This window comes from Mycosarcoma maydis, chromosome 2 (genome assembly GCF_000328475.2).
Source record: "Mycosarcoma maydis chromosome 2, whole genome shotgun sequence".
Taxonomy (NCBI): Eukaryota; Fungi; Basidiomycota; class Ustilaginomycetes; order Ustilaginales; genus Mycosarcoma; species Mycosarcoma maydis.
In genome coordinates, this window is record NC_026479.1 from 199798 (window position 1) to 226871 (window position 27074).

Genomic DNA, 27074 nt, shown 5'->3' on the forward strand with positions numbered 1-27074 from the left:
GATTATGGCATCGTCTTTGATGTCGACAGCGGTCTTTTGGGTCTCCAGGGCCTCAGTGCCTATCCCACGCTCATCACCAGCGTTGATGTCACCGGTGGTACGAGCGAAGGCATCAACCTCGCCGTCGGCACCACGCTCGTCAACCCTTCCAACTTGAATCTCACCATCGGCGACAGCTCGTTCCAGCTGGTCAACCGCGATGTCCTTGGTACCGTCACCATTCCGGGCCTCAACTTGATGAGCGGAAGGAACGATGTCAACGCCACTTCGGTCTTTAACCCCAACTCGAGTCCCTTCGGTCTCGAGACGCTCAACCGTTTCATCTCGGGTCAGGACACTGAGCTGGGCATCAATGGGTTTTCGGGCTCAACCGCCGTCTCGTCGCTGCTTCCTGCCCTTTCACAGATTCGTCTCAAGTCGACGCTGCCAGGTCTCAAGGCATCGCTTGTGCGCTCCGCCAACCTGACCGTCTTGGACACTACCGGCGTCACCAACAACCTGGCCGACTCCACCGTCTATCTCAACAACCCCTTCTCCTCGCCGCTCACCATCACGCGCATTCGCTCCAACGTCACATCGCATGGTATCTTTGTGGCGAGCATCGACACCCCGCTCAACTTTGTCGCTCAGGGCCGTTCCGTGACCCAGTCGCCTCCTGTTTCGCTTGGCCTCAACCTCTACCCGCCCGACATTTTCGCGCTTGTACGTGCACTTGCCGTGCAGAGTGGTCAGGACCCTGCCTACATTGACGGTGTCGTTCAGCTCGGTGGCTACACGCTAACACCCACTACGTCGGCCAACACACGCCGTTCGCTCAGCTCGGATGACACCGAGGCCAGCTACGACTACGAGGACGACAACGAGCTGGCCCACGCCATGATGGACGGCGTCAACAACGCCGAGACGCTCGCTCATGTCGCTGATTGGGCTGAGCGCGACCAGACCAACGCCGTTGGCGAGTCGGGCGAGCTCAAGAAGCGAGCCAACCTCTACACAGGCTTCGATCTGCCCACCTACATCGACCGCGCCTTCAAGTCTGCCACGGCCAATCTCGAGATCGTCTCGGATGCCAACATCGGCGACTATTCCACCACGCTCACTTTTGCTCAGCAGAACGTACCGCTCGGTACCGACGTCACGCTTAACAAACTTCTGCCTGTCCTCGCTGGCCCCATTGTGCAAAAGATTGTCGACAACGCCATCCTCAACATTGACCGAGTCACGATTCTCAACCCTCAACAGAACAGTTTCCAGACTGCTCTACAGGGCACCATCACCAACTCGGGTCCGTTTGACGCAACCATTTCGTTCACAAATGGTCTCGACGTCACCTGGAACGGCCGACTCCTTGGTAAGATTGCCATGCCCAATGTGACGCTCGCCGGTGACGTCGGTGCTACGCTCGAGATCCTGGCTCAGTTTGTTGTTGCCGATGTTGGCTACCTCACCGAATTCACCCGATACCTGCTCACCGAGCAGAGCTTCGTGTGGAACATTGCCGGCAACGGTCTCAGCGTTGCAGCGCTCGGCATTCAGGTCAACGACATCAACATCTCCAAGAACGTCATCCTTAGCGCTTTCAATGGTCTCAGGGATAGCGTCATCATCAACTCGTTCGATCTGCCTTCCAACGACCCGGCCGGTGGTATCCACCTCACCGCCGCCACCACCATCTACAACCCGTCGCAGGTCGGCGTCCAGCTTTCTCGCTTCGGTGTCAACCTGAATCGCAACGAAACCTTCATTGGTCCCTCAGCTGCGCAGGACGAGTTTGTGCTGCAGGCGCTTGCTGTCACCACGCTGCCGCTCGTTGGTCGATTGGTGCCGCAGAGCTCTGAACAGGGTCTTGCTGTGGTCTCGGAGATCTTCACACGCTTCGTGGCCGACCTCAACACGGACGTCATGGTTTTGGGTGACTATGCCGGTCCCGAGAGTGTCAGCTGGCTCAACGATGGTATCAAGTCGCTTGCCGTCCGAGTTTCACTGCCTTCGCAGAAATTCACCGTCATCCGAACCATCTCGATCAATCAGATTTCACTCTTCTTTACGACGCAAACTGCTTGGAACCCACCCACGAGCTCCAACAACACACAGTCCGAATTCTTCCTTCCCTTCGCCTTCCCTCTGGATATTCAGCAGGTCGGTGGTGGCTTCATTGCCGGCTACCAGGGTCAGAATATGGCCCTGCTCGACATTCCGCTCTCGCCCTCGATCACCGATGTCACCGCACGAATCCTGACGCTTATGTTTAGCAACGTGCCCTTCTCGGTCTACGGCAACCAGCACCCGAGGTTCTCGCAATTCCTTGCTGATACCACGGCCAACAACCAGGTCACCTTTAACCTGAATGGTATCGCCAACACCAGGGCCAACACTGCCGTCGGTTTGCTATCCATCAATAACATTCCGTTCAACGTCGACACGAACTTGTTGGGTCTGCAGAACCTCAACGCTCGTCCTGCCATTGTTTCCAACCTGGACGTGTTCCGCGGCTTCCCGTCGTACCTCCAGATCAATGTCGACACGACGCTCTTCAACCCTTCGCACATCACGATCGGTACAGGCGACGTTTCCTTTGACGTTATCTTCTTGGGCCGCAAGATCGGTACCGCTGTCATCAAGGGTCTTGTGCTTGTTCCTGGTATCAACATTGTTCCTACCGAGGTGCGCTACTCGCCGCAGGGTGCCGAGAACACACGCGCTGGCCAGACGTTGCTCGAGAACTATGTGCAGGGCATCGTTTCGAACACCATCATCCAGGGTACCCGAGACACGACGCCCATCGAGTCGTTGAAGCAGGCGCTCTCCGGAATCCGTCTGAACGCCGACATCCCGCCGCTCACGCAACTTCTTATCACGAGGGCCAGGCTCACGATCCCGCCCAATATTGCACAGACCAGTATCGCGCAGGTCAACTTCGATCTGCGCAACCCCTTCACGGCATCCATCAACCTGCTCAGGGTTAAAGCTGGCGCTTCATACCAGAACATCACACTCGGCGAGATCAACCAGGATCTGTCGAGCAATCCGATCCGCGCACCTGGTCACACGACCATCACATCGCGCTTCCTGCCCTTCAACTTTAACCTGGACCCCAAGAACCTCATCCGCTTTGTGCAGGCGGCTGCTGCCGCGACGGGTACCGATCTTGGTCCTCTGCCGCCGCTGTTCGCCCAGGTGCTGGCTCAGGAGTCTACACAGACAACCGTCAGCCCATATCCCGACTTCAACCCTCCCAACTGTGTGTCTGGCCGCCAGTTCGATGTGCTTGACGCCATTCTGCGTACGCTGCAGGGTCTCACCACCCGACTGGATGTGCAGTCGGGCGTCAGACTGGACGAGTACTTCACCAACCTCAACTTTGTGCAGCAGCCTGTGCCTACCGAAACGGATCGCACGGCGCTCTACCTGCTCGGTCCTGCGGGTGCGCCGATTGTGCAGAACATTGTGGACCAGGCTGTTCTCAAGGTCGACATCGCAAACATCACCAGCGTCACCAACACTGGCTTTGATGTGTCACTCGCTGGCTCGCTCACCAACACGGGTCCGTTCGATGCGTTGATTGAGTTCACCGGGCCGCTCACGGTCACGTGGCAGGGCAGGAACATCGCCCAGCTCACGCTGCCGCCCATCTGTGCGCTCGCCAATGAAGGTGTACCCGAGCTGAGGACGAGCGGTCGCCTTACCATCACCGACCTCCGCGGCTTCACCGACTTCGCGACGTTCATCTTGCACAACCCGTCGTTCCAGTGGACCGTGTCGTCGAACAAGGTCACCGTGCGTGCGCTGCAGATCATCTACAGCAACGTCATCCTGTCGAAGAACATCGACTTTTTGGCATTCAACAACCTGCCCAACGTCACAACGAGCAACTTTGACGTCTACGGCGAGACGAGCAACACGCTGCTCATCCGTACCAACGCTGCGATCCCGAGTCCTGCCACGCTCGGAATTCAGCTGGATACAGCCAACTTTGAGATCTTCTTCATGGGCACCGACATCGGTCCGGTGCATTCGAGCAACCTCTTCCTCGCTGCACTCTCCATCACCGACACGGTGCTCGAGGGTGCGATCACCGCCAAGTCTGGACGCGATCTGCAGAACACGGGTATCCTGTTCACCAACTTTTTGCAGGGCAAAACACAGATCCTTCAGACCACGGGTGTCTCGGTCGTCACCCAGGCCAACGGCAATCAGCCCGTCAATTGGCTCAGTGCCGCGTTCCGCACGCTCACAATTGACGTGACGCTTCCCGGTAAAATCTACCAGATCATCTTCTCGATCACCTTGTCAGATCTTACCGTGTTCGTCAACGGCAACCCGGCGGATTCGTACACGGTGCCTTCGAGTTCGAACTCGACCATTGCCACGTTTGCGAATCCGTTCACGTTCGGCCTGCAGCCGATCCAGGCGTCGCCGCACATCAACCTGTCGTACTCTGGCGGCAATACGGCGTACCTGGACCTGCCGTTGGCCAATGTGCAGGCGGGCACGTCGCGCGGACCGCAGGACTTCCAGGCGCTGCAGCTCATGTGGCGCAGGCAGGACATTGTGGCCGTCGACCGTCCCAACTTCCAGGCATTCTTTGCGCAGCTGACCGATACGCCGCGAGGTACGTTCGACCTTCGCGGTGGTACGGATGTGGTGGCCAGAACGGTGATCGGCAACATTCCGATCGGAGGCATTCCGTTCAACGTGACCACATCACTCGCCGGTATCAACAGCTTCAACGGTGTCACGACGCTTTCAGATGTAACGGTTAGCAGTGGTACTGCGGCGTTCCTGTGGGTGCCGCTCAAGGTGACGCTCGAGAACCCGTCGAACTTGACTGTGTTCACCAACGAGGTGTTCCTTCCGGTGCTCTTCTCCGGCGTGGTGGTGGGACGAGCCGAGATCACGGTGCTGGGACTGATTCCCGGAAGCAACTTGGTGCAATCGTACTTCTACTACGCGCCCGCCAACGCCAACGATACGACGGCGCAGCAGCTGCTCAACCGGTATGTGCAGCCATCGCTGTCGGATGGCACCTCGCGTCAGGATGCGCCGCTGGTCATCGACGGCACGCAGGGACCTCAGACCAATCTGACGCCGTACGATTCGTTGCGACCTGCTCTTGCTGGTGTCAGGCTGACGACCACGCTCGAGGGTATCGCTTCGCGTATCGTGACGCACATCAATGTCTACCTGACTGCCAAGACGCTGCTCACGGGACTGCCCAACTTACTCGGTCTTCCCGGTGCGCCGAATCCCGTGGTCGAGATCGATTTGACGGCGCAGAACCAGTTGCAAACCAACCTGTACATTGTCGCTCTGCAGACGTCGGCCAAGATCGCAGGCTCGACGCCCAGAGATGCGTCCAACCCGGACGCAATGGTGTCGTACACGTTCCCGTCGCCATTCGGAGTCAACGCTGGTGGATCGGCTACGTCGCCTAGGGTGCCTGATGTGGTGTTGCCCAAGGGTCTGCTTCAATCGCTGCCGGTGATTGGTAAGGATCTGGATATCTACAACCGAATCCCGGTTCGACTGGGACCCTCGGTTGGCGACAGCTACTTGGCGCCTGCTCTCGAGTACAACGAGCTGAACATTAAGACCGACTACTTTATCGACTTGGGTCTGGGTATCATCCCACTTAACCCAGTCGAGACGATCGCGGAACTGCTGGGACAGATCATCAATACGGGTGCGGATCTGACCAATATCTTGGGTGGTCTGTTGGGCAATTTGGCGCAGGGCAATGTGGTTGGTGGTCTGGATACTGCGGCCAAGGGGCTGCTGTGTACGTTGACGAATGCGACCAAGGGGTTGGGATTGGGAATTCTGAATCCGATTCAGCAGGCGGCGAGTTGTCCCGGTGCTGCGTCGTCGACGAGTGGCAGTGCTTCGTCGAGCAATGCTGCGTCTGCAGCAGCAGCAGCTTTGTCGTCCGTGACGGGCGCGGTTGGCTCGGGCGCTGCGGCTGGAGCAAGCGCTGCGAATTCAGGTGCCAGTGCTGCTGCCGCCGGTCTCAGCAATGCGGTCAGCGGCCTCACCGCTGGGGTCGCTGGCGTTCTCGGTGGTACTGCCAACTCGCCCGCTGCTGCAACCTCGCCCGCCGCCGCTGCGGCGGCTGCGCCAACTTCGTCCTCCGCTGCTCCTCTCCTAGGCTTGGCTACAGGCCTCGTCCGTCGTGCACAACCCACTCCTATGCGCTTGCACTTGCTCTGACCAAAGATACCCCCGTCCCCGCGCCCAGTTACACCGCGTCACACTCTTTTTTGCGCTTGTTTGTTTCTAGCATGTATCTCGATGCCTGTTCGCTTCCACACTCTCTTTCTCTTCCACACTCTCTTTCTGGTGCGCTCCGTTTCCCTCCAAATCACGAATTGTGAATCTCTGTGCTTCTTGTCTGCTTCACCGCTTGTGTACTCGCTCGTCTCGCGCGCTCCACTTCACGCAGCTCTCACAACACTCTCTCCCCCTTGCTTCCAGTAGTCACGCTCCACACACTCCACACTTGGCATGAATCCCACGAATCCCGGTTCACACACCGTGAATGTCTTCAGCCTGAATACGCCCCATACCGAATCAACCCCCGTCCAAGTGCGTAACAACCGCAAAGCACGAACGGTGAACAGAAACGAGAAACGAGAAACGACAAACGACAAACGAGATGCAAAAAAGCACAAACCACAAACCACAAAAAGTTGAAATTTTCATTCGAGCACCAAGGCGTGAGGTTAGAGTGAAAACCAGCGTGCAGCAGGAAGCGTGCAGGCGGCGAAACATCAATTCACAATTTCAAACGGCGATAGGAAAGTCACAAGAACAAGCATAGATGAGAGACGACAAGCTCTGCCAGGGTTTGCTAATCATCCTGCAACTGATCACCTTCTTCATCGTCCTTGTTCGAGTGGACGGACGATGTTTGTTGCTTGATGATGGGCGAACGTTCGCGCGATGCAGGTTTCATAGCACCATCCTCCGCCCTCTCGACAACTGCATCAGGCTTGGAAAATGCTGTTGCTGATGCACCGACGTGGTTCGAAGCATGCTGCTGCTTGGAAGCAAGCTCGGTTGGAGGACGAGACATGGGCTCTTCATTGTAATCGGCAGTGCCTGTCTTGGTCTCCAACTCACGAACGCGAGCTTCAAGGCCTCGCACGCGACCCTCCCACAAGACGCGTTCCTCGCGAACACGTCGTTCGACTGTCTCTTCAAGCACACGACGGCTCGATTGGAGCGTCTGAAGCAACGTGTTCGAACGCTTGATCTGATCCTCAAGCGTTGCCTTGAGCGTACGACTATCGTAGAGCGAATCGTAAAAGTCGGAAAATAGCGAGAGGAAATGCGCTTTGGATGAGGGCGGCGAACGCAAGTGATCCGGCAAGCGCGCTGTGGGTGGCGGATTGTATGCTGGGCGTCCCCCCGGATGAGCGCGCGCAAACTGAGTAGTATGATAGGCAGGAGAAGGCAGCGTAGCCGTCTGAGGAACGTGACCGCCGCCTTGCAAACGCGTTGCAGGCGCTTGACGGGCGAGCGGATTAGCAGTGTGAGGCATGTCGGGCATTCGGCCGTCGCGTAAACCAAGCGTGTCTTCGCGCTCTTCACGACGGAAGGATTCCGACGACTCGGCTAGACGAGAGCCAGAAACAAGACGCTGCTGCGGTTCGCCGCGAGCGAGCGCGGAAGGCTGCGGTGCTTGGAGCGACGAAGGATTGGGACGGATGTTTGACTCGCGAGGTGGCTGGTCTTGAGGCATCGGGTGATCGCGGCTGTCAAAGCCAAACGAAAGCTTCTGGGGAGGAGCGCTCTTTGCAATGCCCGAAGACGACTTGACAAGGCCGGTGCTCTCAAAAGCTGAGCCAGAACCCGTGTCAATGTGCAATCGACTTGCTTTTGCCTGTGCAGCATCGCCTCTCCTGCGAGCGAGCATGCCTGGGCCGTGGTCGAGGTTATCGTCATAGCTCGAGGCTGAGAGTACCGAGGGCCGGTGTGGGTCCTGCATGTGTGGCAAGGGACCGCCAGCACCAGACGCAGGGCTGTGTGCGGGCCGATCGTGCGGCGAGAGGCGTTCGTTGGATCTGTTGGCGTAAGGCGGGTTCAAGGGTGAGCGCAGATCGTCTTGGTACGCGTCGCGCTCATCGAAATAACGCTGGCCCGAGTGAGAAGCGCCATCGGCTCTGCGGAAGGAAGGAGAACGAGCACCGCTGCCAGGCTCGTCACGTCGACGATCGTCGCGGTCAAGACCATCTCCGAGTCGTCTGCGCTTGAGCGCAGTAGCTGCAGGATCTTCACGCATCGCTACGTCGTCGTCAGCTGTGTTGGGGTTGAGAGGAAGGGGAAGTTGGGAACGAGGGCTCGAGGCGTGACGGGCGTTTGGCAGGGTTGGACCCGAGGGAGGCAAATGCGAGTACCTAGGATCTTGAGGCGCTTGACGAGGAGGGGAGTAACGGCCAGCGCCGTCGATGGTGGATCTATAGCGAGCGTCGAGCAGCTCGTCTCTGCGAATGGCTTCTTCCTGCTCAAATCTGCGTTTTCGCTCAATCCAGAGGTCGCGAGAACGGTCGATGGGCTCTTCGTGCATGCTCTGCAGATTGTAAGAGAGCGTGCGTTGGGCTTGGAGGGAGGTCTAGATCAGACGAGTCGCGACGAAAAACGCGACACAAAGTAGGAATGAGATTTGTGTTCTAGCTGCAATCTAGCACACGTTGACCAGCTCCGAGATCGAGGTGCACCAGCGCGTGTACCAAGCAGGCTGTGGAAGGGGTTTGGTGTTGAGAGTTTGAGTGGTAAGCGCCTGTAGCAGATACCTAGTTGAGATTCAACGTGTTGGACAAGGAAAGCGCGAGTTTCGGGTTGAAGATGTGCAATGTGGTGGATGATACAGAAGGAAAGAAGGATAGACGGACGTGGCTGGATACGATCGAGCTGGCGTTTGAAGAGAAGGGTTCCGGCGGCGACCAAAGTGGATGCGAGAACGAAAGATGGCTAACGGTGGTTTCTACGGGACGAGGCTAGTTTAGCGAAGGATGGAGACAGGATCAAACAGATCTGCAGGATTTTGTGGGAGGATCCTGAAACGGAGGAGCCAAAGAGGTAGCTTGAAGACCAACGGTGCAGGTAGCCAAAGGTGGGCTGCAACGCACACAAGCGAACACAGGCGGGCGCTCAGAGAAGCAGACGCGGACTCGGACGCGAACGCGGAGGAGAGCAGCAGGAAGAGGGGGAGGAGGGGGGGGGGGAAGAGCGAAGAATGAGATGGCGGCTCAATCTAGCTTGAGCACCGAGCGTGTGCAGCAGCAGTCGCACTTGTCAGTGAGCGTTGAGCGTTTAGGCACAAAGTCGCGAGGAGGGGGCAGCAGAGGGCAGGTCGTGAGTCAAATAGGCCAACAAAGGCGTCTAGCGAACGACTCCCCGGAGATAGTTGCAGCACCCTGCACGAGGCGCAGCCGACACGGGAGACTGTGAGAGACACGCACACCTCGCTGAGCCCAAAGCGCCCAAAAAACTTACCAACAGCCAGAACAGAAGCTTTTGGCTGTCACATACACTTGGGCGGAACCAAAATCAATCCATTCACGATTATAATAATTTCACTCACGACTACAGCCAGTGCTAATTTGGCTGGACATGAACGAGTCGTAAGTAACTTAGCAGCACCTTACCTACGCCCGCATTCAAACCACGAACACTACTCACGCACCACTCACCCCTCACCCCTCATCCCTCATCCCTCACGACTCTTTGCTCCACGCTTTTTGCGAGTCGTTATTCGTGATTCACGGTTTCGTGTTCCGAGTTCATGTATGCCCTCTGTTAGATCCGTTCCGTCGCGTCATTGCGTCCTCTTTCTCTCCTCTTTCGCACTGGAAGCTGTAGAACATTTCCACGTGACCTGGCTGCCTCTGGCTTGACACCCGAATGGTTCTGAAAGAAAATACCAATACTATTTCGTAAACCAATAGATTCGTGATTGAATTAGTTAGAAAAAAATCCAAACCCAAAATCAAAGACAGAAACAGAAACAGAAACAAAAATCGATCTGCGTCGAATCTAATGTAGTTCATCTAGCCGAGCCAGCGCCGTGTTCCACGCCGCGGTACTGCTCTGGTCCAGAGGAAAAGTCGCAAGGCCATGTGGATCGACTGCTTTGCTGCATTGTGCTGCATGCCAACGTATTCTTAGCTCGCCAAGATGGGAGACTTGTGTCACTTTGCCGCTCGCATCTCGCTTTGTAGCTCGCTGACCTTGAGCCGCTCGTTGTACAATAAAGCTTAGGCCGCAGGCACCGGCTACTGGCCACACTCTGGTTGCGCTTCCACCGCTCACCGCTCACCGCTCACCGCTCATCTTGGGCTGTTCATCTCGAGTGGGGCCTTTTCTCGGCAACCACCTCGAGCACAAGCTCGAACAGTGTTCTGGGCGCGTGAGATAAGACAGGGGCACTTCACGTGTCTTTCATCTCCGTCACAGCCCTGGTCTTGATTCCAAGGCCCGCAACCCTGTTTCACCTAACCAAGAAGCACGAATCGTGAATCGCAGTTGGTCGTTGTGAGTTGCAAATGTCTGAGACACGCTACCCGCCCCCCACTGATTCACGATTTTGATTGATTTTCGACGCATCCGCGTTTGGAATTTCGGATCTCTCTAGCAATCACGAATCACATCTTGAATGCATGCTCACGGCTGGTCACAAAACCAACCGGTCAACTGTGAACCGCCTTTGTGTCTGTTGGCAGCCCCACCAATCACGAATTATGTAACACGCATAGACTTCACGATGGCAGCGCCTGTCGAGCTTCGACTCAAGCCTGTGACTGTGGTCATTCACGCGCACAAGCGCTTACCGTCAATTCGCGGTTCTCTCAGAGACAAATTTACGATTTCCATTTCTGAAACGCTATGAGATGGTTTCTGATAAGAATCACGAATTTCAGTTGTCAAAAACATAACACAAAGTGGTTTGACCCACCAAGACTATAGAGCTCTTGCTTCCGTCGGCCCGAGTTTAGCTCCAATGCGAAGCGCTTCAATCACGAATGGCGTCTTGGCGGTGAGATGGGAGCATAGACTCCACGATAACATCCTTCGACAGGTTGAGATGCTTGAACACGCGGATTAGCACTGTACGACAAGCGTGCATTCGGCTGATATCCCTCGCTTTGCGTCATTACGGGGGTTGGGTAGTAGTTGACGTTGGGCGTGTCGTACATCCTCCCTGATGGACGCGGACGTGCAGGCGCAGAAACAGAAACAGCGGCATAGTTCGGAGTATACGGAGTAATAGGCAAAGCACGTCGCTGCGGTGATTCTAGTCGACATGCCTCAAACGACGTGTCTGTTGCTGCTGGTCCGTAGAAGCCTCTGCCTGCATGGGCGTTGCTCTTGACAGGGCTTGATCCAGGTGTGTCATAATAGCTGTGCACCTCGCTGTACGTGGCAGGACGGTCAAAGTCATTTTTCTCTTCCTCCTCTTGCACCGCCTCCTCATACCCGCGACCTTGGCACGCGTCGGCTCCTGTCAAGTAGCTTGCTACACCAGCATTGCTCCTGAATCGTTTGCTGACTGGATAACCTGTCACCTGGTCATAGTCTTCTTCCTCCAGAGTCGCATCTAGTTGCTGGTATCTCTGCGCTCGGCTTTGATTTCTCAAGAGTCGATCGGCCACACCACGGCTTGAGCTGCGAGACACCTTAGATCCGCCGGTCGTCTTACGCTGCAAATGAGAAACTCCGACATCCGACATGATTCCGCCGCCCATCATCAAGTTCATGTTGGGCTCGTTGCGATAGATGCTAGCAGGTTCGTGTTCCACGTCCTGATAAGCTGAAGTTGCCAAACTATTGCTGGCTTTCCCATATCTTCCACCGTACAGAGGTGCTGTGAAGCGAGGATCATTGACACCGGTCACGCCAATCGCGTTGATGATCGGAGCCTTGAGATGACGGCTGCGCACGAAAGCGATGATAGCCCATAGTGCTGCCAGTCCCACAATGGCGCCAGAGATAGGTAGTGCGTACTTGAGTGCATCCGAAGTCGGGACCGATGAGCTGTGTGCATCTCCATCTTTGCTACCATCGTGATCGTTCTTGTCATTGCTTGAGCCCTTGCTGTCTTGCTTTCCTTTACCGCTGGGTCCGGTGTCTGCTGCGCCGTAACCTGGATAGCCAGGAATCCCATCGGCACCCGGATCCGAAAGAATCCTCAGTGGATCAGTGCTCGTACCGAAAGCTGGGCCCAGCGAGGAAGTCGAGTTGGCACCTGTATAGCCAAACGAGGTCACGTTGGCACTGCCAGGATTGCTGCCATTGCTAGAATTCTCGGCAGGAATGCTCGTGAGATCGAGACTGTCAATGCTGGCACATTGGACGTTGAACTGCTTGATCTCTTGTGAATAGAACCCGTTCTGCTTGTACTCGGGCGAGTTCCAATCGATCGGTCCACCAGCCCATGCAATAGTCCCTTCCGGGTTGGTATCATTTCCACCGGCCCATGTACTCAGCTGAATTCTCGACGGCGTCTGTGGATAATCCGCACCGGCTTCGGCCCGACTAAGCGTCCTGACCACTCTGCCATCGATGGTCCATTGTAGCTGACTGCTGGTCCAGTTGAGACCATACGTATGCCATTCGCTGGTGTTGAAGTTAGGAGTAGTGACGTTGACGCCATGGTCGAGTACTGGCACTCCCAGCCTGAAGTAGTTGGTCATCCCTACAGACCCGTCGGCCACAAATTCCCAATCCACTTCATCCTTGACGTCTGACATCAAGATAAATGCGGCCACCACACCTTGGCGGGCATCATGTCGAAGTGTCGCTTCGACGTAGCCATACATGAAGTAGTCGGTGCTAGAGATCTTGGCTTGCTGTGCGGCTTTGAGCTGTAGAAGAACACCCTCGGGCCCAGCGCCCAGCGTACCTGAGTCGAGAGTAAACGGAGAAGATGCATTGCCATTGTATTCGAGGATGGGCATAAATGTGTCCTTGTTGTTGTAGTCGCTCGGCTTGATGGTCATATTGCGAGAGCGGCAAACTGGATTTGGAAGGCATGATGAAGGCTTGAAGCTCGCCATTGGATTGCAACCTCCGGCGCACTGCATTGCACCCGATCCACAAACTCCTTCGGAAGAGCAGCAGGGGCTTGATTCAGGACACTGGGACGAAGCACTGCATGTGATTCTTGAAGTCTGAGCAGAAACGGTCGTCAAGTTGGAAAATAGAGCAAGAACTCCGACGATTGAGATGAGCAGCTGCGAGGCTGTTGTGCGTTTGTGTATTGCCATGTTTGGCGTTCTTCGTCGAAACTATCGATGCTCTGAGATGGGTGCTGCCTGTTATTACTGTTGTCGCGAGGAACTGATGAGCAACGAGGTGGTTCAGGTACGACTCTTAGAGTCAGGTAGCGGATGAACAAGTCTGTGGTAGCATAGGATAATGGTGGCCGCGATGAGAGCTGCTGTGATCAAAGCGACAGGCAAGCTAACGCTGCGGCGGTGGTCTCAACCTACCTACGATTGTAGCATCGTCAACAGAGGCTATCCCCGCACTCTAGCTTCATCTTGACGCGAAATGGCACATCTCACTTTTGTCAATCGTGAATGTGAAGCGCTTGCTGTCTCAATTCCTTACTCGCAGCGGCACTTGGGCAGCTGATTGACGAGCCCAGGGTCTAGCTTAGCTGGAGCAGCAGGGACGAGGGGCAAAGCTGTCAAACTCTACACGTTGTCAGAATCAGGGGTTCCCATTCAAGTTGTCTGAGGCTCCCCAGTCAGAGTCTGTCAAACTCCGCTGAACCAAAACCCCTCTTTATTCCATCATTTCGGCTACATCTTTTTGGTGAGAGGAGTACTACCATCGCCATGCTCGCAGCGCAATACCAGGTCGAGACAGCAGCCAGGACTTTCTTGCGACCAGACGTCATATGGTGCAACCTGCTCTGAATAGCCACTGTCACGGAGCTAGCTGGTTCCAAATGTTACGTTTATTATTCAATGAGGTTCTACCCTATCTCGCTTGCAAAACCAGTCACGAGTGGAGCAAGTTTGGCTTGCTGACGCGACATTTCACCAGGAAGGCGATCCTGAAAATAGCGTACGAGCATAGGCCGCCATCGAGGTGTTCACCAAGGAGCCTGCTGCTTGGCGACCTGGAGAACTAAGGGTCCCTCAACCGAGCTTAGGGGCTCTGCTGGATGCTTGGTGACCATCACTCCACTCGTTGGAGGCAGCTCCGAGGAGTCGCACCGAATGATTGGGATCGAAACCTTGGTTTACGCTCGCCTCAACCACAAAGCGTGATTCTGAGACTGCTGTCAACCTTGCCAAGGTCGTCACCAAAGCAAGTGCGCGTTGTGCGTGCGATTCGTATCTGTTGCATCCACCAGGACCAACCCGGCTCATTGCTCAAGATCAACAGGTCAGGTGTATTGCAGGTTCACAGTTTATAGCTAAGATAATAGTGCGTGTATTCGTTCTCAGAATCGGTCCCCCGATCCCCCGATTTGTACACTCTTGTCCTGTTTTTGGCAGGTGATCTGGCGTGGAGGCTCACGCTGCATACGTGATTTGTGTGTGATTCCTTCTGTATTGGTGAACCCCAGAATTGAGATTGCAATCACGAATCACGAATCACGAATCACGAATCATCGCCAAGAGCTATCTTGGTGATCTTCCTCACGACCATCACATCTCTGATCGTCACTATTACGGATACAATTACGCCTGCTCTCTGGTCGACTGAAATTGGCGCACTTGAAACGTATACTGTTCACAGCACATAGCGCAGCATCTTCGCCCACTCGAATCGGCGCGAATATCGAGCTGAAAGTACCCAAGTCGGCGTCTCTCGTATCGTTTTGGCACACCACACGATGTCTGCAGCAGCACAGCAGCCAAATGCTAAGGCAGGCAGCCCTAATGACTTTCTCAAAGGCGTCATTGGCAAGAACGTCAATGTTCGTCTCAATTCCGGTATCGACTACCGCGGCGTGCTCTCGTGCTTGGATGGCTACATGAACATCGCGCTCGAGCAAACAGTCGAGTACGTCGATGGTATCAAGAAGAACTCGTACGGTGACGCTTTCATTCGAGGTAACAATGGTAAGTTTGTCGATAGCTTCCAATTCGCTCAACGCCGTGTGCTGACTAGCTTTTTTTTTATGGTTCGCCTTACCTGCTGCGACTTCTTCGTCGGATTTGGACAGTAATGTACATCACCGCTTTGGAAAAGTAATACAAAGCTTTGAAATAGATCGGGTCAGCACACCGCCCCCAACATTGTGTACGTGGCTTCTAATCACAGCTCGGACTGTCCAGATCTGGCGCTGCAACAGAGGCAGTAGTCGTGAGTGGTACGAGCATCAGGAGGTACAAAGCAGCACGAACAGCAACACGGTCAGACTTGTAGCTCTTGAAGCACTCATGCACGCCTGAACGGTTGCGACCTCGCCCAAACTTGGCCTAGCCTGGCAGCACATTGCCTCGCTGCTGCACTGTCGCCCCCTCCTGCACGTCGTTTTTCTCACGTTCTCGGCGTGCGTAACTCGGCGTTGCACCAAAGACTTGGCGCATGTGGTCGAGCTACATAATCCTCTACTCTGTCGAGCAATGGTGTGGGATGACTGGCCTCCTACAAGAGTCACAAAGAGGGAGCAAAGTTTCTGTGCGTCTCCCAAAAGCCTCCTACTTAGACAACAATCTGTTCCAAACTTGTGCTTCCTCTCTGTGTGAAAACAGCCAACACTCTCACCAAAATCATCCGAGCCAATCACGAATCCACTGTCCTGTGCTGTTGCAAGGGATAAAGCATCTCCCGCAATCGATGCCGAAGAACTCCTCTGTCATTTCAAAGAGCTCCATCCTGCTGCCCCAAGTCGAAGTTGTATTCTTTCAAACCACATACGGCTCTACATACACACAATCATAGACACACGCACCGACTCCAAAGCAGAGACCGATGCATCACTGAACATCAAGCATTCAAAACTGGCATAGTTGACAGAGCTTCACCCTCGCGAAACGAGTTGGTGACTATTCGTGTATTATAGGCTCTGGGAAAATTCCAAAGAGAATCGTTCTCATGTAACTTAACTGATGCTAGCGTGTTGGTAGAGTGAAGGTAGATTAGTACGGTTGGTTATGACCACGAGAAGAAGGTTTACTGGGCATGGTAGCCTGTGCAAAATCGCGCCGGTATTCGGGAGACGCCGGACCTCGCTTGCGCTCGCGTTCACGTTCACGTTCACGTTCGCATTCCCATTCCCATTCTCGGTCTCGTTGATCGAGCTCGCCAGCGCGCGGATTGTAACCTGACGGGGAAAGGTACCGTTCTGTAGGGGCAAGGCCTTGATCGCGATCTCGTGGCATCGCTATGTACGCCGCTTCTCGATCTCGATCTCGTGTGCCGAGCGGGGTCAATTCACCTCTATGTGCAGATAGAGGAGATGGTACAGGCAGAGGAGGTAAGATGAGTCGTTCACGACTGGAGGGAGCAAACCCGATGCCGCCTAGTCGTCCCGAGGGCGGTCCTTCATCTGGCGCATACAGATCCGCCGGTGGTGCTCGAGGTGCGTCGTACGTTGCTGCAGGGCGTCCCGCATCAGGGACCCCAAAGCTACGACGGGGAAAAGGATTGCTTTCGAAGCCAGCATATGCTTCTGGCGGCGTGTCGATGCCTCGAGCAGAAGGTATGGGCGACCTTCGCGCAGCAGCGTATCCTCGTTCCACCGCCGAAGCCCTGCCGAGGTGGTAGTCGGACGGTCTGCTGGGACTCGGTGGGCCAGAACGCCATTGTGTAGGCGGATGATGAGATGCATAGGGGCTTCTACGACCCGGCTGTGGTGAAGGTGGAGAAAACCCACGAGCAAGGGCGTCTCGAGGATCGTATGAGCCGCTGTAATGAGCGACTACATTTGGGCGCGGACCATAGTCGTCATAGATTCGCCCAGAAGATTGCTGACCGATATGGTCGTATGATCGAGAAAGGAGCGGGGCTGGACGCATAGGCATGGGAGCTGGGGCGGGGGCGGGGGCGGGGACGGAAGGGTAGTTGCGGCTGTATGCTGGCGTCAGGCTGGCCGAGGATTCTGGATATCCTCGACCCACCAAAGCTGGATGCGACGGCGTTTTAGACAGTGGCGGTGGTAGTGGCGGCAATGCTGCTGAGAGACGGTGAGGTGAGCCATGCATGGAACGAACAGGATCGTCTCGGAGGTAAACCGATCGGACGTGTTCGGAATATTCTGAAGGACCTGCTCGAGCGGACATGCTGCTGAGTGGAGCTGCTGCTGATCGTGTGTGCGGAGGGTAGTCGCCATCCATGTAGCGTCCGTCGGCAAAGTCACGCGGAGGGAGACGACGATCCTCCACCCTGTCTTCTCGAGCATGATGAGAGTAGAGGGCTGATGGAGCATCATACATAGGATCCCAAGCGCGCGATTCGCGCAGCCGCAATACTTCCTCCTCTTCCCACGGAGCATGTCGGCTTGGAGGAGCGCCTTTGACGTCGTAGTACGCAGAGGCCATGGAAGGCGTTCGATCGTAGTCGGCGCGTTCGAAGCGATCATCCATTGAGCGCGGCATCCTTGATGATGCGATTGGCTGCGACATGGGAAGACCCGACATTGGCAAAACATCAGATGCTCTGGCACGTTTGGGGCTGACATGTCGCGCCAGGGGAGTCTCGTCGGAAGCGTCGCTCTCGTCCTTTGTCCTCTTGGAGCCTCTTCGTCGCGAGCGAGGATGCTTGCGAACGCGTACCTTGAGACCTTGTTCGGCAAACGACTTGGAGAGACGCGTCGACTCTTCCATGCCTGGAAAGCGCTTGGCTGTATAGACGTGGAAGGGATCCGAATAGATGGATTTGCAATGATGCACCGAGTGGCCGATGGTTTCAAAGAGACAGAGTTTGAGGCGGTAGCGACCTTCGACGCGGATGCTCAAGTCCGGAAAGACAAAGAAACCTTGATGTGAGCCATCAATGTCCTTGAGGTGGTAGAGGCAAGAGACACACGAGCCGCTAGTGTATCTTGTCTTTCCGTCATTGAGCAGGTGCAGCTCCTCGTCGGTGTCTGCGTTGCAGAGCATGGCGTACATAAAGTAGTATGGATTTTCGAGGTACCAGGCTTTGTCCTCCCAGCCATCGCCAAGGGCGGTGGTGACGGGCAAGCCTCTTCGAACACCTGGTGTCTGAGGTGCGGCGGCACCCTGGCCGGGCCTTCTCTCGACGGGTGGCGCGACGGAAGCACTTCCGACTGGGTCACTCTGACGGATGGGACGGTCGTGGGTGACGACACGAAGCTGCACGATCGGAGCTGGATCGATCGGTCTACGGTCCGCCTTTTCACCAACACCGCACATCCTCGACTGTTTCGGCTGTTCTCGCACAGTCAATTGGTACTCGATGTGATCACGACACGAGGTCATCTGCTGGACGGCTACATATCGGTAAGCCACGCTGTTCTCGGTACTGCCGCCAGGAGTCTGACCTGAACCGCCGTCATCCGCCTTTAACACGCTTGTGCCCTGCGGCGTCGACGCGTTGCCAGAGCGACTTTCAGGACGGCTCATGATGGCTGTTCTCGCGCAAATCGTGATTCGAGTGGCTGACCGAATGGCTGATGGGATGCGAGAACGCTGCCAAGACTGTCAAGCCTTGTGACGGGCAACAGGAACGGCGAGGGTTGAGACACGGTGGTGTCAAAGCTTGAAGGGACTGCTACCGTTTCATGCCCGTTCGAGCTGATCTTGGTGGTACGCGCGAAAGAAGCAAAACGGTGTTTGAGGAATTTTTGAGATGATTCGACGACGTTGCGTAGCGTCGATGAGCTTAAGGTCGATGTGCTGGTGGTCGATGCGAACGTATGGTGACGTTGAACACAATGCTCTCAGAAGAGAGACAGCCTACGAGATTGCGATGAGGAGAAGCAAAAAGCAGAATAAGCAGTACGGACAGCGGGACAGCCAACTCGAGACGTCGACGGATACTGCAGACGAAATGTAACGATTCGGATTGGCAAACGCAGATGGGCCGAAAGGAGTTGTCAACTCTGCGGTGTTTGTAAGGGGGATATGTTCTTGTCGTCAGCGTCACAGTTGCGTGTATGTCGTGCGTAAGCGTCAGAGAAAGAGAGAAGATGAGACCGATCAGAACGTTGCACAGAATAGCGGACGTCGATCTTGGGAAGAAGCAAGGTATTGGCAGGCTGATTGATGGTCGAGATGGGAGTAGGGAAGGAGCAAAGCAGTTGATGGTGAAAGGACGAGGCGTGAACAAGAGGGTGAACAAAAGAAATCGACGAACAAAGAAATAAGAGATGAACAAGACAGGGATAGGGATAGGGATGGGGAGGGGGATGAGGATGAGGATGAGGATGAGGATGAGGATGAGGAAGAGTGGGAACAGAAGGGCGCGGGCATCAAGCCATCAAGACGCGAGCAGAAATGAAGCACAGAGGATTCATGATTGCAGTAGCGCAAAAGGCATCAAGTGACCACGAACAGGCGCCAGCGCCACGTCTCGATGACTGGTTGCAACAGCTGTCCCCAGAAAAGAGACACGAGAGGTGGTTCAGTTGTGCGAATTCGGGATCCAATACACCGGTCTGCAGACTTGAAAGCCGCGCGTGTCGACCTAAGTTAGAGCTACTGTAGTTACAAGCAAGAATTGTGAATCATGAATCATGAATCATGAATCCTGAATCCTGAATCCCTGTATCCTGAATCCCTGTATCCTGAATCCAGACAGAGTGAGAGACAGACAATCCCAGAAAAAAACCGACGAAACCCAGCGAGCCTCAAAAGACAACCCGCGGTAACACGCAAGGCAAGCTCATCTTGCGCCAAGGATTGCGTACGGCATGTTCGGGTAGAGTCGCGTGCATTTGAGCTTCATTTGCAAGCCAGCCGAGCGATCTGCGTCGTGAATTGGAGCTGGTGGCATCTTTAGTCAGCAAGACAACCTAAGAACAAGCACGAACGGATGGCAGTCAAGACCCAAAAGCCGAAAGGCGTCCGGAAGCAACGTCCTTAACTCACTCGGATCTGCAATAAGTAATTCAGCGGACAGACGCACAGGCGAGACCCACATGCGAAAAACAAATTCACACCCGTCCGTGCTTAAAGGGCACATTTCTGTGAAGTTTCGGTTTCCTCTTTTACCCGTCTTTTGTTGTTTTTTGTTTTTTTTTTGTTTTTTTTTTCTTTTTATTATTATAGACTCGTAAAAGATGATAGTAATCTGTTCATTACCGTACCGTGAGTAAAGTACTTCTAAGTTACTACAATCACGATTCATGAATCGCCAATGGCTGGCAGGCACTGAGCTGACAAGGCGCAGATGCTCCTGCAGCAAGCTCGAGATCGTAACATATCGACGACGCCGACTTTCTGACATTCCCACACCAGACACTTTTGGTGTACAAGTGATAGCCACCTATGGTATGCACACAGAACCACTTGGCGACTCGCTCAGAAGGCCGTATAGTAAGCTAACAGCGCCAAGTTGACCACCAAGCGTGAAGGACTCATCTTTCAGAGCGTAAATCACTCCTCTGAGTACTTTCCTCTCACCCGACTTCAGCGACTCTTACACCTTTTCGCTTCGACAAGTGAGATCCGTTACTGTATAACAGCCTTATATGTGTTTCATCTCATCGTGCATGTTGCTATGAAGCAAGGTGGGAGTCATTCGCGGTACTTTTGAAACGGTCTCTTCTCTGTTCTTTGGATTTTGAAGCCGAAAATTGTGAATCGATTCGTGATTCACGATTCAGACCCGGATTTTCTCGTGGCTCGTCTGTTTTGTCTGAGACCTGAAACATATAGCTCTGGTTCCACTGCGCTGGTGATTCAAGCACAGACACGAACCGAAACACGGAGACCGCCCAGTACCGGCGTCCTCAGAACCAGCATTCGCGATTCATGATTCGCAGAAAATGGGCCTCTCACCAACAGTCACGAGTCACGCGTCCTCTCCACGCTCACTACATGAAACCCTTCAGCTGCTCGTCGCCTCGTCACCTCGTCCGCGTACGCCCGCCCCTTTTCCAATTTTCTGCTGGTTCGATCACAATTTTCGCTTTCGATCCGCAGACAAACCACAAGGTATGAACAAGTGTTAGGTAGCGTTCGTATCCATCGTCTGTTCCAACAGGATTCGTTCAGCCTTACTGTATGCCGATGTGGTCCAGCTTCATCTACCCGTCCCGCGTGACTAGTAGGGCCTTTTTTTGCATAAACACGAGATACTCGACTAAAGTGATCGGACAATGGAAGCTAACTTAAGTTAAGTCAAATAGATTATTGCAGGAACTAGCGCTTGGACTCCTGAGCGCACATCGTGAAGTGTTGGTGACAATCGTGAATTGTTGATATTAGTCGTCCATTTTCGTCTTTTTTTCTCAATTGGGTTTTCAGCTCGCGGGCAGATCCAATCAATCGGCTGGCGCATGGAAGTCAAGTTTTACCTTGCTTTGCCAGTCGAATCGTGAATCCTCCGGCCAAGTCGGTCCAAAGCAATTAACGATTACTGGACCGGTGTCGTCAATGATCGGCTCGGCCAATTTCATCGCAATTCGTCGGAACGTTGCATGAGAATGCGAACCGTGGCGAAAGCCGCCGCGGCAGTTCTGTTCTGGTCAAGAGCCGCAGAGACGACTCCCTGATGTGAGGGGTGCGCGCCTCGTTGCTACTCGGCCCAATTTGGCACAAGTTATCTTGTTCCCGTCCATAACGACGGGATGATATTGTTTCCTGAATTCAACAGAGACTGCTCGTCACAACGCACGAATTGCTACGTTCAATAACAAGGCCCAGCCCGCAAATGTGCACAAGTCTTGTTCTCGCCGCCGCGAAGTCTATCGCCAATGACGTCGATCAAAGTTGGGCAGGCAATCGCGATCTCAGTCGGTCGCAATTTTGCTAGCGCGTCGGTGAGGCTTACGATGGCACAGCTTTCATTCGTGATTGAGGGTTATAATTGCTGGTTCGACTCTGCGGCGCTTTTTGGTTATGCCTCAAATCAATACAACAGGCAACACCAACAGCACACTCTTACTTATGTATGCTGGCACCACGCTTTTCTTGCAGCGCCTCATTCGACGCAACATGGACAGAAGACTCAGCGGCGGTGAATGGCAACGCTAGCATCTGTGAATCCATTTTGAGCTTGACTTACTTGTAGGCTCGTTATAGAGTATGGCTCCACTTTTCGGACACCTTCTGCACGAGGCCAAGCAGTCTCGAAGTATCTTTAACTGAAAAACGACCCATTGTCAAATGCATACAAGTCCTCATACGCTTGGAGACGTGAATGCTCACCTTTCGTGAGACCGGGACGAACGTCTGTCGATTGTCCAACTGTCTGTCTCGTTGTCTGCGGAGGCGCATTGATGCTCGACTCACATCCCATTTAGCAGACAAGCAGGCTACCATGTGCATCGATTTTCACTCTGGTTCTTTCGATGCGTCGAGGCTGTCTTCTGAATCACCACGACCTGGCACAGAACAAACAGTCTTGTGCCTGCATGGCACGAGCTTCCAGCGGGATATCTAAGTACAAGTTCCCTCACTCTTGGCGAGGCGGCGTCGGTTCTTAAGCAACCGCTATACCACTCCGCACGCTACTTGTGGGTGGAGGAAGAGAAAAGCGAAGAAAAAGCAAAGCATGGATGGATGGATTTGGGAAGGAATGCGGTGCAGCCAATTCACGAATGCCTCCCAAGGTTCTCAATCAGGAACACCAAAGGTGGGACCCCCAAGCCCCGAAAAAATGCAATCACGAATGACAATGAAAGTACCCCTGCATGAAACGACGGAAAGGCAGAGAAGGAGGCATCGATGGCGGCATTTGATCGAGCGGAGTTTGCTGTCAAGATGAATGTCATACCGGATGGAAACCCCGAGTCGTGACGGGCAACCCGCAGATGTAGGTAGCTGCTACGCTAGTTGGACAGCTTTCCGGCTATGATGGCGTTGTTCTGACCGCATGAGAACTCGAGAATTGCCCCTCCTTTTTGGTTAGCAGGATGCTGCCTTGAGCGCAACCACTCACAAGTCACGAATTGTACCACTGGTGTAAACCGAGACAGTTGATCTGCCAGCCATTCTATACAAGTGCCTCCTGAATCACGAATATCACGAAGACTCGGCTGCGGACATCTTGTGTCGGTATGTTTTCGGGCCACTCTTAGGCGAGGGGTTAAATAACATCCTGCACAAGCGAAATGCCAAGTTGGTTAGATTCGTGAATAATGAAGCCTCGGTAAAGGCTCAAAACAAGCGTTACACCCCGCAACTTGGGCTATAAGTCAATCACGAATCACGAATATGAAAATAGTATCGTCACGGCGACGTGCTTGCTGTGGTGATTGCCATGTTTGGCTGGACATAACCTGACCAGTAAGTACGATCTAGTTAATTCAGATCACGACAAACTTTTTTCAGTCTTCGTGCTTGAGGCTACATGCGGTCGGATCAGGTTGTAGTTTGTTGCTCGAGAGTGGGACCTCTCCAAATTTGAATCTCCAAAGCGCATCCGCGCTGTCCTTGAATTTTCTTGATTAATATTACCAGCAACGATTGCGAAGCTTGATTGCACGTGACATTCGTGATTGATCTTTACCGCAGCCAAAGTTGATCAGGTGTCAACCCGTGAATCGTGTTGGCGGGAAATGATTCGTGATTCAGCTTTCCAGGTTGCAACGTTGCAACCGTTGCCTGCCGAATCCCATGAATCAAGAATGTCTGCGATCCCTTGTCTGAGCTGATCGGCAACCCAAAAAAAAAAAAAAAAAAAAGACGACTTTCAGCAACCAAGTCGCACCTCACGCCTGGGAAAATGAATTTATTCCACATGGTGGCTTTTTGGCAGAGCTAGTTACAAGAAAAGATCAACAGCGGGACCAAATATCACTCAATTCACCATTAACTTACTCTATTTTACTCAAGACTAACTTAATCTCTCTTTGCGCTGTTACGAAACACTCACAGACTCGTGAGTGGTGCAAGCGAGCCGACGACTCGAGCTGATCTCATACTAACGTTATTCCTCCTCTTTGAGTACCGCCTACAAGGTCTCTTTGACCTCAACGTTAGCGGCAATGTACTTGGAGAGAAAACAATTTGTGTTAACCTGCTGCCAGACCTGGATACGGACTCACAAACTCACCCGGTCCGCTCTACATCGCCTGGTTGTGCTGCATGATCATCTCATCTTATGACATCCTCAGTGGAGTTATTTCGTTGTCCGCCTCGGTCTTTCTCTGCCATATGGGTACAAAGCGTAAACAAAAATGGATGCAAGACTTTCTAGGATCCTGACGACTCAACATGCAATGATGCCAGCGTGCAGTGTGAGTAGTGACGAGACTCACAGTCACGAGTCACGAGTGTGAGAGCGAAACTGCCAATTCCCATTTCTGGATCATTCGCGGCTCTTTCACCGCGCCAATCTTGAACCGCAGATCAACTTTTCGCATAGCGAGTGTGGTGTGTGCCGCGATTTAAAGTGCCAGACTTCCACTACAGTAACGGCACGGGTCATCTCACAGAGACGTCAATGCTTCACGCTGGGCAACGTCTAACAGCCGTTTGTTTCTCTCCGTGCTCAGTGTCTACACGCTAAACAAACATGCATGATGTTTTGCTGACATGTACGATTCATGATTGTTCGGCATTTCGAGCAGCTTGGGGGACGACCCGTGATCGCTTGAATTGTCGTCGCACCAAACTCACCGTTGTGCCAGATCCATGAACGTCACGAGGCGGTTTGCATAAATAGCCACCTGGTCGCACTGCCACTCACATATCTATTGAAATAAATCTCAGCAGATTTGTCATCTGGTAGTCTCGCACATGTTCGTCCTCTTGGGGCGCTGATCAGAGACCAGCCGTCATGTCGCGCGGAAGAAGCGTCGCAAAGGTGAGGTAGCTCGTATGCCCCCGCATCTCGTAATAAGGTCTTGAGTAGACGGTGGCCGCTTGAATGGGCTGATTTTGGTGCGTTTGCTGTTGCATCATGCGCGCTTTCTTCTTTGTGACTGCGATACCTTCTTGCACGCCGCGCTGATACGTGCCATTGGCAGCTTTGTCTTGAGTTGTATTCGTCGTCCTTTGCTCCTGTGACGTTGCTTGCTCGAGGTCGTTTTGCCCTGCATCTTCCTCTTCACCCTGCTCATCGTGTTTGCGCTTCAGGCTAGATGATTCAGAGATACTTGTAGAAGCAACGGGCTCTGTCATGCTAGTGTCGCCACCGTCATCAGCACCATCATGCTTACCCGTAGTCTGTGCCTTAGCGCTACGAGCCTTTTCGATTTGGATCAACCGTCTCGCCTCTTTGCGCTTTTCGACCACGCGGATACGGCTGATCGCCTCGTCGATGCTCACCTCGGGTCCAGCAGCAGCGTGACTCTCGTGGGTGCGTACCAGTGATTCGAACGTCTCGACATCGGTAAAACCGTGCTCATTGAGGGCCGTGACCGTCTTGAGCACCTGCTCGATACACGGAGAAAAGCAGCAAATGCGTGTCACTGTATCGCGCCGCAACGCCTTGGTGGCATGTCCAACCGCTTCCCACGGCGCGGGCAAGTCCAAGAACACCGAGTCGGCAGCGTCAGTGAGACCAAAGCCGTCTTTGCAAACGTTGCGATGGTTGAGCACAATGACCTTGTCCATACCATGCGCCGCAAACTCGGCTCTCGCCTTGTCGGCACGCGGCTCATGAAACTCGAAACTCCATAGTCTGCCGTGCTCTTCGGGAACGTGAGGGTCTGTATCAGGTCGCTGTGTTGTCGCAGAGGCTGAAGACTCGGCCGCAGCTGCAGATTCTTCTCTTGGAGAGCTGGCAGTCAAAGTTTCGGCTGTTTCTGAGCCAACTTCGTCCTTATCACGAAGTTGCCCTCTGCCTCGAGAGAGACTCTGCTGCAGGTGGTTGGGAAGTCCCTGCCAATTCCTTGGCACTTGCCTTTCTGAAAAACTGCACTTGGCCTCTGTGTTGCCGTTGGATTCCGATCTCGAACCAAGATTGGCACGGCCGACTGTGCGGGCGATGACGTGGCTGAAGCTGCCCGACCCCGTGCCAGCTTCGATGACCCGACTTCCAGGGCCCATGTTGAGCTTCATGGAGATGAACGACATGTCGGGCGAATACAGAATCTGCGTACGATGTGGCAATGCCAGTGTCCAGAGCTCGGGCGTCGGTCGAAGGAGGTAGACATATCCACGGCTGTTCTTTGAAATCATCTTGCTGCCATAGGGCATGCCGACCATATCTTCGTGGGGGAAGTGTCCAAACATGTTGGACACGTGTTCTCCGGGTGTCACGGTGAGAGGCATTGGCGTCTTGTCTCTCGATGCAAACACAATGATCAGATCCCCCGCCTTGATGAACGCATCATGACTCTTTGTCCATCGCGAGCTCGAAGAGGCATTCATGGTCGAGGACGTCAGCTGCCCCGTGGCAGAAGTGGAGGTTGAAGCTATCATGACTCGATGGATAGCTTCTTGGAATGGTGAGCACTTGAGTGGAGCTACACTGCCTCGTGGTTCTGCTGAAAGTCGGTCTGGTCAGAGATGCAGTATTCGTGATTATAACGAGTGACGACGATACGTTGGTAGCAGCAAAACCTGGCTGTGGGGGAGCCAAGGAGAAAAGAACGCAACTTTTTGGAACTTGTGAAAATCACGGATGTCGAGAAGCAAGCGCCTCCGCAAAATCTTCTCAATCGCCGATGTATTGAGAACAAATGACAGAACCAACTCGCCATTTCGCAGTTGCAATTCCACATTCTGATGGTTCAAGTACCCGATGCAGAGTTTACTCCTCCGAATCAGTCACGGCACCTTTCTTTTCTCTTCAAACCTTGGAGGCCGCGCCAGCCTTTGGCGGGTAAAATCGTAAATGGACGGGCAAATTTAAAATTTATTGAGAGTCGCGCTGCCGGCAGGCGTACGACGCTAAACAAAACCAGCAAGCGCTCTTTAAGAAGAACCCACACCTGCACACTTTCTTTTCCGTATTCAGACAAAAGCTCGCAGCGTCGTGAGAAAAAGGCAGGAGTTCATGCTGTGATCACCTCCTCGATCTATCGTCACGAT

At 53.9% G+C, this 27074-nt stretch overlaps 6 protein-coding genes across 6 annotated transcripts in view; 2 read left to right on the forward strand and 4 right to left on the reverse strand.

Moving 5' to 3' along the window:
• Positions 1 to 6207, forward strand: part of UMAG_15053 (uncharacterized protein) — a gene marked incomplete at both ends in the record, with an annotated part of 7974 nt that extends 1767 nt beyond the window's left edge. Inside the window, one exon of the mRNA XM_011389210.1 lies at positions 1 to 6207. Within this exon, the coding sequence (XP_011387512.1) occupies positions 1 to 6207 (6207 nt within the window).
• Positions 6208 to 6847: 640 nt separating this feature from the next.
• Positions 6848 to 8566, reverse strand: UMAG_00890 (uncharacterized protein; the record flags this gene model as incomplete). Its single annotated transcript, XM_011388604.1, has 1 exon — positions 6848 to 8566. One exon carries the CDS (start codon positions 8564 to 8566, stop codon positions 6848 to 6850), a length of 1719 nt encoding a protein of 572 aa, XP_011386906.1.
• Positions 8567 to 11015: 2449 nt separating this feature from the next.
• On the reverse strand, positions 11016 to 13265 carry UMAG_00891 (uncharacterized protein; the record flags this gene model as incomplete). Its single annotated transcript, XM_011388605.1, has 1 exon — positions 11016 to 13265. One exon carries the CDS (start codon positions 13263 to 13265, stop codon positions 11016 to 11018), a length of 2250 nt encoding a protein of 749 aa, XP_011386907.1.
• A 1586-nt stretch (positions 13266 to 14851) lies between these two features.
• UMAG_10611 (putative U6 snRNA-associated Sm-like protein LSm6) lies at positions 14852 to 15213 on the forward strand (the record flags this gene model as incomplete). The annotated part of the gene is made up of 2 exons (XM_011389044.1): positions 14852 to 15080; positions 15185 to 15213. The coding sequence occupies 2 exons, from the start codon at positions 14852 to 14854 to the stop codon at positions 15211 to 15213; spliced, it is 258 nt and encodes an 85-aa protein (XP_011387346.1).
• An 890-nt stretch (positions 15214 to 16103) lies between these two features.
• UMAG_00893 (uncharacterized protein) lies at positions 16104 to 18548 on the reverse strand (the record flags this gene model as incomplete). Its single annotated transcript, XM_011388606.1, has 1 exon — positions 16104 to 18548. One exon carries the CDS (start codon positions 18546 to 18548, stop codon positions 16104 to 16106), a length of 2445 nt encoding a protein of 814 aa, XP_011386908.1.
• A 6309-nt stretch (positions 18549 to 24857) lies between these two features.
• Positions 24858 to 26411, reverse strand: UMAG_00894 (tRNA 1-methyladenosine methyltransferase subunit GCD14; the record flags this gene model as incomplete). Its single annotated transcript, XM_011388607.1, has 1 exon — positions 24858 to 26411. The coding sequence occupies one exon, from the start codon at positions 26409 to 26411 to the stop codon at positions 24858 to 24860; it is 1554 nt and encodes a 517-aa protein (XP_011386909.1).
• Positions 26412 to 27074: the final 663 nt, after the last annotated feature.